At 40.5% G+C, this 16,554-nt stretch overlaps 1 protein-coding gene across 1 annotated transcript in view; it reads left to right on the forward strand.

Moving 5' to 3' along the window:
- The window catches only part of NCK2 (NCK adaptor protein 2), an 89,784-nt gene extending 87,010 nt beyond the window's left edge, over positions 1-2,774 (forward strand). The window contains exon 5 of the mRNA XM_069877171.1: positions 1,395-2,774. Coding sequence (XP_069733272.1) covers positions 1,395-1,589 — 195 coding nt within the window. The 3' untranslated portion in view covers positions 1,590-2,774. The remainder of the gene's footprint in view (positions 1-1,394) is intronic.
- The last annotated feature ends 13,780 nt before the right edge of the window (positions 2,775-16,554 follow it).

Here is a 16,554-nt window from a genome sequence, read left to right on the forward strand (position 1 = left end):
AAACCCATACCATATTGCAGGAAAAAGAGACAGCATGCCTGAGAAAATGCTGCCCTTCAGCTTACATGGGTTTATGAACTCGAGTGTGTTCCTGATACCCCCCAAACACAGTGTTGAAGACTCCAGGGGCTGTGGTTTCATGAATCAAAGTCTGGTTATAGCTCCCACTCCCGCCCTGCTCGATACTCTGCTGTGCCCCATCTGCCCTCAGGGGTGTTTGTAAGGCAGTGTTAGGAACCAGATTGCGGATTTTGTTTAGCCTGGACATGTTAAGGTTTGCAGCACTGGCTTGACCAAAGAAGCACTGTGCCGTGTGGAGAGGACAGAGGGACCGTAGAAAGACTGTGTCTGAAATTGTCTCTTGTTTCTGCATGAAGCCATGCCTCCAGTGTGCAGACACCCTGCAGTAGTACCTCCAGTGTCATGTCAGATGTTACTTCATTGCTGCAAAATCCAGTGTGTACATTTTTATTTTTTTATTATGCTGGTTTCCTGATAGCTGGCGACACCTGCCTCCAGCCACCTTTCACTGGGCAAAGCCCGTGCTCCCATCTCTGCAGCCAGACAGCAGTGGTCAATGGCTAGAGATGGAGTTCAGCTGGAAGCAAGGGACAGTGTACCCTACACCCTTGCACTGGCATGTGATGCAGAAAGCAGAATGGTCTCATCTTGGCTGGTTGACAGCTCTGTTCATTAAAGCAACTGATTGCCAAGATGAAGAGATTTATCATGTGAAATTATTGTCCTGAATAACATAAATAATGCTTAAATTTTGTCTTCTTTACATGGTGGTTTGGTGAGATTTGTTTTTATCCTATAGCTTGATTTATTTATTTTTATTTTTACAAAGAAAGGTGTATTTAATAGGAAAAATTATTCCCCATACATATGGTAATGAAGATAAAAGGTGAATATGTTTTTGTCTTTAGCAATGCAAAGCATGAACGGCCCTCTAGTGGTCATGTCTCTAAAAAAAAGCGATATGGGGTGTTCTCTTCATCTCGTTCAAGCAATGTTGCAATAATTGCTTTCTCCAGGGCTCTCCAGCAAGGAAGCCATACATGATGAAAGTTTTTCCCTTCTCCTTGACATTCTCGTGCTTCTAGATTGAGTAACTAAGATAATATTTGCAATTTAGTCATGTAATTGGCAACTTCAGACTGTGCATCTGGGGAGCTTTCACTTAACTGACTTAACTGTGCATGTTAATAATGATGGCAATTATTTATTGAATAATAAGCTATTGGGTTTCTTAAGTAGCTAAAGCACCGAGCTGTGGAACAAAGACTAGCATAAATTACCGTCAACTGTGTGACACAGTTTGTTCCTGAAACCACAAAATTATGCCTTCGTTTTGTTCACTCTTATGTAATTATTTTTTTTCTTCTCAACAGCCCAGTGACTTCTCAGTATCTCTAAAGGCATCGGGGAAGAACAAACATTTCAAGGTGCAGCTCGTGGACAATGTCTATTGTATTGGGCAGCGTCGCTTTAATACTATGGATGAGTTGGTGGAACACTACAAAAAGGCTCCCATCTTCACCAGTGAACACGGAGAAAAGCTATATCTTGTGAAAGCACTTCAGTGACGTTGAAGATGGACTTGGCCTCCTAGGCCTCTTATAACTTACAAGCCTTAGGTCCTAAATTCACTTTTATAGAGCAGAGCAATATCTGAAGCAGGCTTAAGGAATAGGCTCTTTCTAAAGTGTTTGCTCTGTCAGTTGCTGTTTGTCCTTTTTTTTTTTTTTTTTGTTTGCCTCTTTTTGTGTTCCAGTTCTGTTAATCTCTGACCAACTCCTTTCAGGTTGAGAGTTTCCCTTGGGTGGCCGTGGCGAGCACTCACCTTCCTGGCTGAGTTCAAAACTCCCCTCTCCTGTGTACGTTTACATAGTTAGCTCACATCAAGGAGGGGCGTTTTCAATTCAAACCAGTGTTAATCTGTTCAGATTGCTCACGCAGGCAGAACTCTCTGTTCAGAGACATCGGGCACAGTTTGAATGCACTGAAGCTGCAGCTACTTGAGTGAGAGAGTAGACATAACAGTTGTGGCTGTGAGTTCTGTAGCTATATCGCTTACCAAGTAGTATATTACAAAAATTCCTAGTTCCTAGAAGCACTCTTTACACTGTACTCTGCTATTACATTGCCTCTCTGACTCTTTGTAAAGAGTACACTAATTAAAAGCATTTTGTAATAGTACTTCTTAAACTACTATGGTAAGATTGTAGTAAAAGAAATCTATCTAGTGTATTTTGGTCTGTAATTGCAACAAAGAGAAATTTTATGTAAAGTTGATTAATAGAGAAAGAATCATTGAATTGTAAAGGCTGAATGTTTTGGTAATCTACAACCAAATGTGCCATCCACATAATGCTTTTTCCTCTTGCCCTTCTGCTTGTTTGAATTAAACGATTATGTATTTAATTCTCAAAGTAATATGTATCTGTAGCTGATTGTTGACACTAATACCGAAGATTAATAAAAACTGATCTTGGGATGGGGTGGGGCAGGCTACCAACACTATATATATATTTGCTTTACAGAAAGAAATCTTCGGGTTTTACAGAGGATGATGTGGTTGGTAGGAAGAGACACACAGAATGTTTATGAAGAAAATGCATTTTTCTCTTTTCTTTACATTTAAACTCCTTTATGGTTTAAATATACAGTCTTTAGATGGCACATTCCTCAGATTGAAGAAGGGATCTTGAGATCTCAAAATCTTGCATACTCAGTTTTTTGGATATTGTAATAAAAAAGGTATTATGTCATGATGGAGTACTGGATTTATCCTTGGGTGGTAGTCCTGGTGTTGCTTTAGCAAGGTGAAGTAGAGTGAATAATGAATTTGTTTGTCTTGGAATTTGTGTGGCCTAAAAAGAAAAATTCTGTGACTGCAGAGGACAGTTTTGATATGAGCCAATGTCTAATGAGCTCCATGTTGCTTGTTTCTGTAATAAGTAAGTCCATTCGGAGCTTTTGTTGAAAACTGCAATGTGGAGACATTTCCTGGTACCTTTTTGCTATTGAAATATGTTCCTTGCCTATTCTGTATTGCAGCCAGTGGTAGCACAACTATCTCAGTGCATAACTTCAGTGCTGGCAAAGCGGACGGTAGCACTCTCTGACTTGCTTTGGTGTAAATCAGACCACTGCCAGGAGACTGGTGTAAATCAGACCACTGCCAGGAGACTGCACTGGTACGTCTGCTCATGAATTGCTGTCTTGCTCAGACCCAAGAGACAAGTACAGTTTTTGGAGTTCTACACGTATTATTTTCACACCACTCTCGAAATCTTATTTCTATATGGTTATCGGAATTGACAGCTGTGTTTGAATTAACAACTGTATTTTTCCGTATGTGCTTTACCTAAAAATGGGGCAGTGACACATCGGCTTGGTCCAGCTTAGTGAAGGAAAGCGGTGATTTAGAGTAATTCAGAAAGGTCATGCATTATACTGAAGACCACCTACCTATTCCTGTCTTTTAAAAGGATGCAGAAGCTTTCCTTAGGACATTAATGAGAAGTACTGGTTGTTTACAGCCTACCTACAGAAGGACTCCACAGTGGGCTGCTTCTTAGAATTTGATAAGTGAATTCTGCAGAGAATGTAGGTTTTTGCCTTATAATACCTCGTTCTGTCTTTAGAAGAATCTAAGCAGGTACCAAGTATGGCAGTGATGTTGAGAAAGTTAAATATATGTTGTGTGAGCATTTTCAGGTCTGAGTGAATTGCTTTTCAGTCTCATTGACTTGTTGTAGTATTTGGAAAAATGATATATGGGAATGTTTTTCCTTTTCAGTAAACTGATTACTGCAATTACTCTTTCATGCCCTTTGTTCATTTTCTGAAATGTTCCCTGTGTTTCCTGTTCCAGGAGCCTTTCTATGCCTCTTCAATCGTTTCTTTTTACTTTTTTTCCATGTCCCTTTTTCCAAGGTCTGTTAGTTCCTAACCCCTTTCTAGTCTTAATAGCATACAACTAAATCAAATAGATGTCTAAGTGAAGTTTTAACCACATGCTTTATATTTTATTGGATTTATCATACCTTTTTTAAAAAAAACCAAAGCAAACCAAAACACACCTCATCCTCTGCAAACAGCTTCTGTGCACTGAGGTTGGAATTGGTTTATTTATTTTTTTTTTTTGGAAGCAGTTAGATAATTTACAACCCATCACTGTGAAGGACCAGGTCAAGTTATATTTTTGAAACAAGCCTCATCTTCGTCTTGCCCGTGCTGTATTTAATCAACAGGCTTTCTGTTCAACAGTCTCATTAATAGTTCTTCAGTTGTCCCTGTCTTTACTAATTGAGATAAATTTCTGCCAGTTTTGCTGCCTTTTTGACTTAATTTGCTGGATTGGGCCTAAGTATTAACAATCTTCAGTACTAACTGCTTAATAAAGAGGCAATAAACATGAATTTTATTTTTCTGGTTTTTACATACTTTTCTACCTTTTGATAAAGCCTCACCTGTATTTTTTGACAGCTCTTTGTCACAGCTTGGGGTTAGAGGTGTAAAGATTTTTTTTAAAATGAGAAGAATTGCAATGACCTGAGTTTCTTCAGCTGCAGTTTAATTAAAGGCTCAGATAATTTCTGATAGAGTAGGAGTGATGATTTTTATTTATGGTATTCAGCCTGTCTTTTCCCGTAATATCTGGTTTATATATGTGCATAAGTTGCCCTCTTAAGTGCTATTCCTGTATAGCAGTTAATATTTTCTTATCATGCTGGTGTTTACACAGGAATGTGAATGAGTTGTCTGAATCTGTAGCAGTTGTTGTACTTTCCTTGCAATGGCAGGAATTTGAGAATCAGGTTTTCACACTTGGCTCCAGGAGCTTGTTGATGAGCTTCCTCTTCCAGTTATCTCAACTGTCTGTGGTATCACCAAATAGCCCTGGCTTGAGCAGGCATAAAAAGATGGTCCAAATCCTGTCACTTCTGAACTTAGGCATCACAGTAGCTCCTTAGCACTACTTTCCTGAGGATGTTAAACTGAAAAAACATCGTAGTTGCTTTTCTTCAGAAATATCTGCAGTGCAGTCCTTCATCCTGGCTTTTATGCTGTTGGTGTTCTGAACATACACATATATGAGAAGATTCCAAGGGGTGGAAAGGAGGACCTGTCTATCGCTAGTGTTCTGCCAGCCGTTTCAGACTGGTGTATATCCCTGTGCCAACTGGGAGCTGCTGCTCCTTGCCCAAGCACCTACGCTCCCATACTACTGTTTCTCATGCTGGTATTTTGCCAAAAACATTGGCCAACTTCAAGGTTTATACTAGTTCGTAGATTAATACACACAAGCTTCTGCACAGGTCCCAAGCCAGGCAGCCAGATCCAGTTTGAAAAAGTGTGAACCCATGTCATGGTGCTGAGTCTCAGCCCGAAAGTCTTGCATAGAAGTACTGCAGAAACTTAATACAGCTGTGCAGCTTTTAGCTGGCTTGAAACATCTGTCAGCAAAATACTGCATGGTTGGGTACCAGACAGCCACGGCTGATCTGAGTCAGTAGCGAGGGTAGCCACACATAAGGTGGGGACAAATTGTTGAAGGCTTAAGCTGAGAGTGAACCAAGAACATGCCAGCTAAACTCACATCTTTATACTGTGTCATAAAAGCAAAGGGTTTGCTTAGCCTTTGCTTTTAGGGAATGGAGGAGAGTCACTGAAGATGTGTGGTTGGGTAATTAACATGAATATGGACTGTATGAATGGACTGTAAGGTCCCACTCTTCAATTGTTCTGTTTAGTGTTCTCTATTCAGATATTTTTGTCTCATAAATTTATATGAAACCCTTAAAAGTTTACAGCTGTTCTTCCAAGCCTTTATTGTAGCTCTCCTGTGCTCTAAAGCTTGCTGCCTGGTTTAATGGTTTCAGCGGAAATAAAGATCTTCTACATTTGGAACAATAATTTTTATTATAATATGAAGTTATACAGTTTTACTTACAAAAATGAGTTGGATTATGCGTAAGTTATAAATCAAAAACTGGGAAAGGGATCACGCTTCTTTTGGATTAGGTCTGGCAATTTACTTGGCAGAAGCTACTAAGTAACTATAAGGGCTTTTGTTCCTTCTTGATATTAAACTAGTTTAATTCATTAAGTTAGGGGTGAACGAAACCTGTGCAGCCTCCAGAATCTGATGAGTGTTCTGTTTTCTAACTCCAGTGGGATGGAATGACTCATTTTTAAGTGGAAAGTCGTTAACGTATTTATAATAAGCTGTGAAAGGTGCATTGCTCAAGTAACTCTCGGCTTCTGACATGTATGAGGAGCTGTGAATCTTTGTGTTGCTTTCTCTTCAGTACTCCAAAAATTCAGCGGGAAAGTGTAAACCAACAAGAGTGCAGTATGAACAGTCCTGAAGAGTATTTTAGATCACTTGGACCACATGAATAAAAGGCTTCAGGGTAAAAGGAGTATGCAGGTAGATGCTGCTCTATTTCACTAGTTGTTCCTAGGTGGAATAGGCTTGTAACTAACAAGTAAATCAGTTGTGCAATACTGTTCTAGAACACATAATGCAATTGCAGCCTAAGTGTGCACCAGCTTTAGTATATGAAAACAGTGCTTAATATGTGTATGGTTTTTTGCTTCTGTATTGCAAAAGCAAATAGATTGTCTTTTTCTCTATTTTAGCTGGATATTCTTATCTATAGTTGTTGAATATTGTTATAGTTTGTTGGAAAACCCGACAAACAATGTTTTGAGCCTGCATTTGACTTTCCATGAAATATAACCTCTATATAATATATTTAAAATTATAACATTTTCTGGTCCTCTGCATGCCTATGGAACCACGTGTTACTTTTATATTTTCAAACTCAAGCCTTTCTTGCTTTTTTTCAGGGGGGAGGAGGGTGTGTTGTAAAGTAGATTTTTGTCTCCTCTGTTGTTCTTATAAATATCTGAAGTATCTGTAGGTATTTCAGAAGGTGACTAAGAGAAGTGGTATATAACCATTCACAGACAAATTTTTCTTGGCATTTTCTTTCATATGTTGTACTATTAAATGTTGAGGGGGTGTAAAAAGAAAAGAAGACTCTCTAAATTGACAGATTATCTTTGGCAGTAGGTGTCCATGGTTGTGAGGAAACAGTAACAGGTAAGAAGTGTTCTTCCATTTTCTTAAGTGAAGGTTTGTAATTCAGTTTGACATAATATGGCACTTGTGCATGAAGTATTACGAAGTTTTACAAATTAATGCTAACTTGGTCCATCTTAACAAAGGAATGGAGGGATAAAAATTGTTAATCTCAATGCCTTACTCTAGAAAACACTGATAATCTTCAAAAGGGGAGAACTGTGGTTTTGGTGGTGGTTCTTGGTGGTTCTTTGTTGGTGGTGTTTTGTTTTGTTTTGTTTTTTGAGGAAAGACTTCAAAAGGTGTTCTTGCTCCAATTTTCAAGCCAAATTTTGCTTCTCAGCTTCTTCTCAAGATTAATTTTTTTGGATGTGAGCCAAACCACAGAGAATATGTTAACTGGGATTATTCTCCCAGCTGTAATTGAAACTGTGGTAGTGAAAAATGGGTTACTCTTTTTTTTTTTTTTTGTCTTTTTAATTCGATCTCCATTAGATTGGATACATACATCTATATAGTAATTAATTAGTGGGTTCTATGGGTTACTGACTTAGCTTTTCACCTGGGTTCAACTCTGTCAAGTTAAAATAAGCTTCATGGGGTTTTTTTTGTTGTTCCTTTTTATGTCATAGAACCAGTAGTGCATGCAGAGCAATTATAATTTGTAATGCAAAGAAGCCCTTCAGTTGTGGGCAGCTGGCATGTTTGGAATACTAAATCCATAGATGGTGATGATGATAATACAGCCATAAAGAATCACAAGCAAGGGCACCAGCAGGCAGGCAGAGAGAACAGGCTCCTGAGATCACGAAACAAGCATCTGATGGTTTTTTCTTTGGAGAATTAGGATGTTTATTTTAATTTGAACATGCATAGCTAATTTTGTAAAAATGAAACCTAACCCTTTGTTGGTGTACAGTCTGTTTAATCAGAAGTAAATCCAAGAATCAGCATTGCAGGAGGGAAGGTGGGTGTTGAGGCCTTAACAAAAGGGTGCTGGTGTTTGTGGCTGCTTTCTTCCTGAAAATACTATCAGGTTATGGCTCAGTGAAAAGTGAAATACTCCGTGTTACTTGGTTTTGCATCAGTGTTGGCCCGACCTTGTGCTGCCATAACCTGTCTACACTGAAGACGGGGAACTGTGAAGATTGATAGAATGGCAGTTCTGCAACATAGGTATGGCTCCTGTCAACTGGCTTGGGCTCAGCACAGAGTTCTACGTGAAGAGAAGAGGAAGGGTTGAATGACTGTTCACTAGAAATGGCTGAGTGCCATAGAAAGCTCTAATCCAGTTACTTTTATAACTTCCTAATACAGCAGTGCACACAAACATTATCAGCATTCGACGTTCTGTGTTAATAAGGCATGCAGTTGTTCCTTGTGCTAACAGGTAACTGATAAGATGTGCTGTTTCTCTGGCTTGTCTCTGGGAAATCTTTCTGATATGAAATTAAGGGTGATTTAAGAGAAATTGTGTCGTTTCTTTTTAGCTGACATTTCTGATGCAGTGTATAGCGCACACGTATGTTGTCAGCTTTCTGATGCTCTTCAGTGTAACCTCTGCAAAAGGGAGAAGTCTGAACGTCTTTGAAAAGTCAGCAGTCTTGGCTCAGTCCTTAGCCATGTGGTGAGTGTTGGATTAACAGTCGTGGGCCTTTGATGGCAATATCGCATGTTTTTTTGAGACTTGTTGCACTATTTGCCTTGTTGCACTTATTGCCTTATTACTTGCCAGAAAGTCTTCCGTCTCCCTGGCCACCGTTCTGAAATTTTGTGGACCATTTGTAACAACAGTATTTCAATCCAGTCTTGGATTAATGGGAAATAATACCCTGCTTGATGAGTTGTGTGATCCTGTGGTGAGGGAAATAAGAACCCTAGGTGTTTTCCTACTTTATGCTAGTTTTTCGTAGCACTTCATGCTAATGAAGTGAACTCTGATCATTCTTTAGAAATGAAACAAGAAAAGGGAACAGGTTGCAATTCTGGTTTACATCAAATCAATTCATAGGTGCTTGTGAATGATTTTAAAACTATAAGAATGGAGAAGTCCACTTATATAATGCAGTGCCAGGAACTACTTCAGTTACTGTTGGAAGGAGGAGGCTGCTTTCCTCAGCATTAGTAGAATATGAATTCTTTGTTATATTTTCTGTTACTTCAATGAAAATACTTTTATGGCAACTCAGATGAATGAATTTCTCTTGTGTGTTTTCTAGTGCAGTTCTCTGCAGTCTGGCATCACTTTCAGGCAAGCTGGTTGAGTTTCCAGGAATCCTGCTTGTCCTGTGCTTTGTTCTTCTGCACTGCCTTCATGCCCTATGGCTGTTTGCACTTGGTCTCCTACTCCACCTTCTTCTCCTTTCCTCCTCTGTTTTACCTGAATCACAGAATCATAGAAAGGTTCGGACTGGAAGGGATCTTAAAGGTCCTAAAGTTCCAAACCCATGCCATGGGCAGGGACGCCTTCCACAAGACCAGATTGCTCAAAGACTCGTCCAGTCTGGCCTTGAACACCTGCAGGGATGGGACATCCACAACTTCTCTGGGCAACCTGTTCCAGTGCCTCAGTACCCTCACAGTAAGAAAAGTTTCTTCCTAATATCTAAATCTCCCCTCTTTCAGCATAAAACTGTTACCCCTCATTCTACCCTAGGCCCCCTTAAGTACTGAAAGGCCACTATAGGGTCTTCCCGGACCTTTCTCTTCTCTAGGCTGAACAACCTCAGCTCTCTCTCTGTCCTCGTATGGGAGGCGCTTCAGCCCTTTGATCATCTTTGTGGCCCTCGTCTGGATTTGCTCTAACAGATCCCTGTCCTTCCTGTGCCGGGCACTCCAGAACTGCATGCAGCACTCCAGGTGAGGTCTCATGAGAGCAGTCTAGAGGGGCAGAATCACCTCTCTTGACCTGCTGATCACACTTCTTTTGACTTTGAGCTGCAAGCGCACATTGTCAGGTTGTGTGGAGCTTTTCATCCACCAGCACCCTCAAGTCCTTCTCTTCAAGGCTACTCTCTATCCATTCTCCACCCAGCCCGTAATTGTGCTTGGGATTGCAACCTTTTCCAGTTTTTCATCTTAAATTGTCTCTACTCTCCCTCCATTTTCAGCCTTTAATATTTAAAGCCTACGTAATAGGAAAAAATGCTTTACTCCACACTTCTCCCTTACCCACCCAGGTTGCAGAGAAGCAGGCTTGCTTCTCCAGGTGAAGCTGTATTTGTGCTGCGGGCACAGCGAAGCACAGGCTGACAAGAGACTGTATTGCTTGAGCTAACCTGTTCTCATTCACAGAGGTGGTTCATGGGACAAGATCATTCCAGCTTAAAACAGCAGCTTGACTTTAGGGCTTCAGTGCAGGTGTTCTCACCGTTGGAGGCTTGGTGCTCAAACAGGCTAAGCAGATGCAAGTCTACAGTGGGGAGGGGAAAACGACATAGTGTGTATTTCTGCATATTTACCCCAGATATTGCACAGTGTGCTCATCAAAATGGGCAGCGAAATGCTTGTGTTATGCTGATAGTTTAGGGCTGGGGGAGTGCAACTGAACGTGGTTTTGTTCTGAAAAAAGTAATTATTTAGTGCCCACTCCTTTCCTGCTTGCTTGAGTTTCTTTTGCCTGACCTCCTGGATGGTATTTTTCAGTACTGAAGAGAGAAAATACCAAAGATTCCTTCAAGAGAGCTGCAATTCAGCAGTAGTAGCTTTTGTGAGATCTGATTTGCTTGAAGTGCATTGATGCATAGTTAGGCCGACATACCCGACATACTGGAGATGTTATGCTGGCATATAGCTGTAACACTGCATTGCAGCTGTAAATGACAGTGCATAATGTTTATTGGGACTGCTATAATTATAGGTTCTGCTATAAGTCTTCATTCCAAAACCTGATACTGTAAACAAAACCTCATAATTGAAAAAAAAGAAATGCCCCCCAGCCCATGCACAAAAGGAAGGAACAGCTTAAAGTGAAGGGAGCAGCCAAAGTAATTGCTGTGTGCTGTACAGTGATGATGGAAAGCAGACAAAGAGCGTGCACCAGGGAGCCGTGGAATGAAGCATCATAAAAGGGCTGGTGACAGATAATGCTGTTAGGAGCAGGCTCACCCACGCAAGTGCGAAGAAACATATGTTAGTACCAGTGAGCAAGAGGGAAGTTCAGAATGATTGCGCAAAGCGTTTGCTAAGGGACTGGGACTGGCAGGGCCGTGCCGGAGGAACTTCAGTTTTGTTCTGAAGCAGTTCTTGCTTTTTTCTCTCGAGATGCAAGGGCTGAGTATAAATAGCAGTGGAATTGAATAGCAGTCATCTTCTTCTTCTGCAACCACAAATGGAGACATCTAAGAAATCCCCTTTGTCCCAGATAGATGTGTGTGTGTGCATGTGTTTACTTTCCCTCCATTTAGAAGATTTCTTCAAATTTGATTTGTTCCAGAACTAACTTGCTTATCCTTTCAGGATCAGTGCACGCCTTTCTGTAGCAGGCAGATAGTTGGGGAAAGGTTTGATTACATTTCAACATGTGTGCAGACTTGCCCTAGACTGCATATGGGTGACTAATCCTTGATGAGCTCAGTGTTCTCTGGAGGGAGAGACAGTGTTTGAACAATTGCAGTTGTGCCTATGATTGCATTAAAAGTCCTCTACTTTTCCACCTTTCCCACCATGCTGATTGCTTGGGGGCACATATCCCTTTGGCTTCTGTGAACTGTTTTGCAGCTCTAATAGTTGCTAAAATTTATACCAACTTTAAGTCTGGTATTTGAGGGGCTTCTCCTCACACCAGTCTTCCCCATAGAATGTGAAAAATGTCAGCAATTGTGTAGTTGTACACACACCAGCCAGGGAACCTGGTTGTATGCTGCCATCTTCATATGAACATGTTGCCTGTCATCAGCATCCAGAAAATAAAGAATTGCCCCATCACCAGTGGAACAGCAGTATGAGACCAAAGAACAGAGTTGTCATTCCACATTCGGGTGGATAGGAGTTGGAGCAGGAGCTGATGATGTGAAAAACTTCATGAGAGGGGGTAAAATATAGTGTGTGTCAGGTCTACTTGGCCTTCATCAATGCAGAGGTCTTAATGGCTGTGTGGGCCCCCCTCCTACAATCATACAATGGTGAGAGTAGACTTACCTGTACACATATGTTAGGATGATGTGAGGCCTGAAAAGCACTGAAATTTGCTGTGGTGCTTCTGTTTCTGAAGCAGGAGAACATAATTGTTGCAAAAGCAGGGAATCCTTCCCTCAGTAGGCTGGCTTTCTTCTTTATTATGTTTTTTATATTTCCGTAGAATTATTGAGGTTGGAGAAGACCTCTAAGATCATTGAGTCCACCATCAGCCCAGCACCACCATTCCTACTAAACCATGTCCTGAAGTGCCATGTCTATATGCTTTTTGAACATCTCCAGGGATGATGACTCCACCACTTCCCTGGGCAGGCTGTTCCAATGCTTCACTGCTCTTTCCGGAAAGATATTTTTTCTAATATCCAATCTAAACCTCTCCTGGCACAACTTGAGGCCTTTTCCTCTTGTCCTATCACTTGTTACTTATGAGAAAAAAACAGCACCCACCTTGCTACAGTTATTGTTCACTTCTGGACTAAAACACACCTTTCTTATTGCTAGTATTGACTCACCCATTCTTTTTGCTGGTTCCCCATCAGTTCTTGTGGGCTCCTCTGATTTCTGGATGGGACCCCTCTCCTCCCAGGCAGGATGGGAGGATCTGAACTTCTACCATGATGCTCTGAGCTAATCCTTCCCTGACCTTTGGGCTGCTGGGCTTCCCGGTGATGAAAACCACATCCATAATTTAGTAGCTTGGGAAAAAAAAAAGCAGAAATGGTTTCTCAACATGCTGGATCTATTTCAGCAGAAATCAAGAAAAACAGTATTTTGAACTTAAGCTATGATCTAGACAACTAAAAATTTTCATGCTAATCTAAGATGACAGATACCAAGTGCTGCAAGAAATGGGAGGAGTTAATGAGGTTACTTTTTTCTCTGCATGCTGTTCACCCTTCCTGTAAGCCTTGACCTTTCTAGCCCATAGGGAAGTTTGTCAATACTTCTTCCCCTCTTTATTTCTTGCCCCAGAATGCAGGAAACTGGCCTGTCTTTCTACTGCCTCCTAGTAAATGTTTACAATTTGCACTTTCCATGTGTGTTGAATACACAGACATGTTAGCATACTTAAGCAAGATTCTTGGGTAGTTATGCAAGCACAGACACAAAATTGTTGACCTCCAGGGATGCTGCCTGCACTGGTAAGCACACATGTACCTCTGCATATGAGATCCGACACGCAAAAATGAGACTGTGCCTGTAAATATTTTTATTTAACAAATTAAAAAAATCTACTATGAACACCTTCAAAATAGTTCCCTTCTGAGTTGACACACAGCTGCAAATGATGCTACCAACATTCAAAGCAATTCCGCAGATTGTCTTCTGAAAGGCTGTTGAAATTCTCCGTTGATTTTTTCTTTGACGTCTACTGACAAAAAATGGGTTTCTTTGAGCACCGACTGATCTTTGTGATCTCTTCACTGTAAGCCTCAGTCAATAACTGGAAAGTTTCCATCAGGGATTTCTTCAGTTTCACAAGAAAGTTGGTGTCGCTGTTCACTCTTGCACAAGGGTAAGAAAACATCTGTATTTGAAAACTCATCCACTCATTGGATTCGATTGAGCGAAGTGATCGAGTTGAGCCTTGTCTCACTGTGACGGGTTAGAACATGTTCTATAACCATCACTTTGTTTCTCTCCTCCCATACTTGGTTTCTGAGCTACAGGGTTAGTCTCAGGGGGTTTGTGTCAGACCTTGTATACACATTTTTTTAATATTTTTCTCTTGTGGTTTAGAACATGATGGTGTTGACTTAATTTTTTACATGTTTTTGTAGAATTCTAGCTGATCCTTTGTGTACGTGGCTGCTTTCCACAATCAGATACTGCATGCAGATTCGTATTCTTTATCTGGCACCTTGATTGTTACTTTGATAATGCTTCTGTTTTTAATGGGCAGAGGCCATGGAGTGAGACATAGAAAGAGAAAATCATTTGCAAAGAGCCTCACAACATTATGCAATAACCACAAAGAGCATCAACGTTTACTTTGCATGTTTTCTGTGGGCTTATACCAAGGCAGACTGAAATCCAATGGAGAGATCAAAGGGACTAGAGTTGGCTTTGGATCAAATTCTAATACAATTCGTTTCTTACTGACTTTTGTTTGATGTCAGAAAGTATTAAGGCACTTACCCTTATGATTTCAAGAGGCCTAATTTTAAAGGATAGAGGGGATCAGAACTGTTAGACAAGAGCAGCTGACTGAACTATACATCTGTGCTTTCTAAACTATCACGGGTGAACTGTATTTACTTTACCAATCTTGCAAAAAGGATAAAAAGTGGAGATGATGCCAAATCTGCAAAGAAAATATCATACAGAAGAGGATTTCATCCTTGCTTTGGTATCAGCTACTGCGCTGTTCTTTAGCTGAACCTGACTTCCTAATTTTTCTGCTATAGAATTGTTATGGCTTTTCCCAGATTTATTAAAATTCAGCCTTCTGACTCCAGAACTCCATTCCCTGGTGTTATTTTATCCTAGCTAGGGGAGAGTAGTTTAAATGATAGATTTTTAATGGACAAAGCTTTCCTACTATTAACAATTTAAAGAATCACAGATTCGTTTAGGTTGGGAAAGACCTTTAGGATCATCAGCTCCAACTGTAAACCTAACGCTGCCAAGCTCACCACTAAACCTTGTCCCTAAATGTCATATAGATATGTAGAATATTAGCTTTCTTCTCAACTTAGAAACCTCAGATTGGAGAAGAAAATACTGCTATTGCTTTCTTGTTTTTTTGGTTTATTTCACCTTTTGAATAATGTTTCAGCTTACCAAGGAATCCTGTGGTATTACTGTGCCTGTGCTCTTGGACCTTATGTTCCCATCCCATAGCGATTTTGCACGTTTTGTTCATCTGTGACAGACCAGCACTAAAAAATAAACTCTGAGTATAAAAACATACTTTCTCTTAGTCTTCTGGAATTACAAAGCATACACTCCCTGGGCATATTACCAGTTTTGGGACTTGTTTTCAAGATAATCACTTCGTTGCATCATTGTAATGAGAACTTTATAAATACATGAATGAGCTCAAAGGGTAGATTATGAATGATAGTTTTCAATTTGTTAATCTCATGAGTTTTTTATGTTTATCATTGAAATGGTATAATGATATCACACAAAGTTTAGCTGAAGTTTGGCAGTTTGTTCCACTCGGGTTCTCTGTTTCAGCTTTTCAGTCCTTGCTGCTTTGTGAGGTTGCTTTCATCTCTACTGGCTGGACCAGGCTGGATTCACAAGCTTATTATTGCAATAATTACTCTGGAATTCATTATAAGATGGTTAGTATCAGACATTAGCTACTGAAAGAAAGGAGCAGCAAGTTTCCAGGCAGGGATCAGGTTCTGACAACTGCTTGCAGAAGGATTTAGCAAGGTTCCACCTGTTTATCTGCTGCAAGCTGGTCTTCTTTATTTTCTCTTGCTGCCATTTTCCCACGTCTTCAGTGATTCACAGCCTCCTACATTGTGGTCCGCTGGGACTTACAGAGATGGCTTTGTTATTAGATAATGTTTCTTGGATGACTCAAGTTTTCCTTGTAATGTGATTCCATCGAGGGGATGGTGTCAGGCCTCTGGGACTTTTGGGAATGTCTTCAATAGCACACACTTAAAGGAAGCTTGTTCAAAGTGACCCGAAAGCTTAAAAGTCTAAAAGCAATCACCAGTATTCAGTTCTGAGTCCCAAAACATCAGTTACTGAAGTGCCCAAGCTCTTTAGGATAAGTCCCCTCACTCCACACTCAGCTTTTCTATCTAGTCTTAAAGTCCTCTTCGCAAGCAAAGACATGATCCCGTGTATGCCTGGGGTACCCGTGTCAAATGTCTGTGCTGCCCTGATACTTACTCTGTCATGCTCTTCTCTTGTATCTGTGTGCTTAGGGTGTGAGATCATAAATAGAACTGAGAGCACAACACTGGGGCCTGTTTATGAGGCACTGTTAAAAAACCTCTATAGACTTCCTCTTGTGTCTGATCTATGGAAGCCCACCTCAACAGAGTGGTATGTTTCCATTCTCTATTTATGAGAACAATAAAAAGTCACAAAATATCACAAAATTACTTCTGTATGCTGCATGCGCTCTTTCTAGATCCCCTCCAAGAAACTGGGAATTAAAAAAGGGATTAGAAAAAGAAATGGTATTGTGTGTTTTCTGCCACCTGCTTGTTAGAGCTCCTTCTTCTTCCACATGCTTTGCAGCACTGAGAAGCATGGACACAGCTAGTCATTTCCTTTTTCACCACCACATAGACAGTGTATCCCTCTGCTACTCACATTTCTTGCTAGAGTTGCCGAGTGGCAAA

The sequence above is a fragment of the Phaenicophaeus curvirostris genome, chromosome 1, assembly GCF_032191515.1.
Source record: "Phaenicophaeus curvirostris isolate KB17595 chromosome 1, BPBGC_Pcur_1.0, whole genome shotgun sequence".
NCBI classification, from domain to species: Eukaryota; Metazoa; Chordata; class Aves; order Cuculiformes; family Cuculidae; genus Phaenicophaeus; species Phaenicophaeus curvirostris.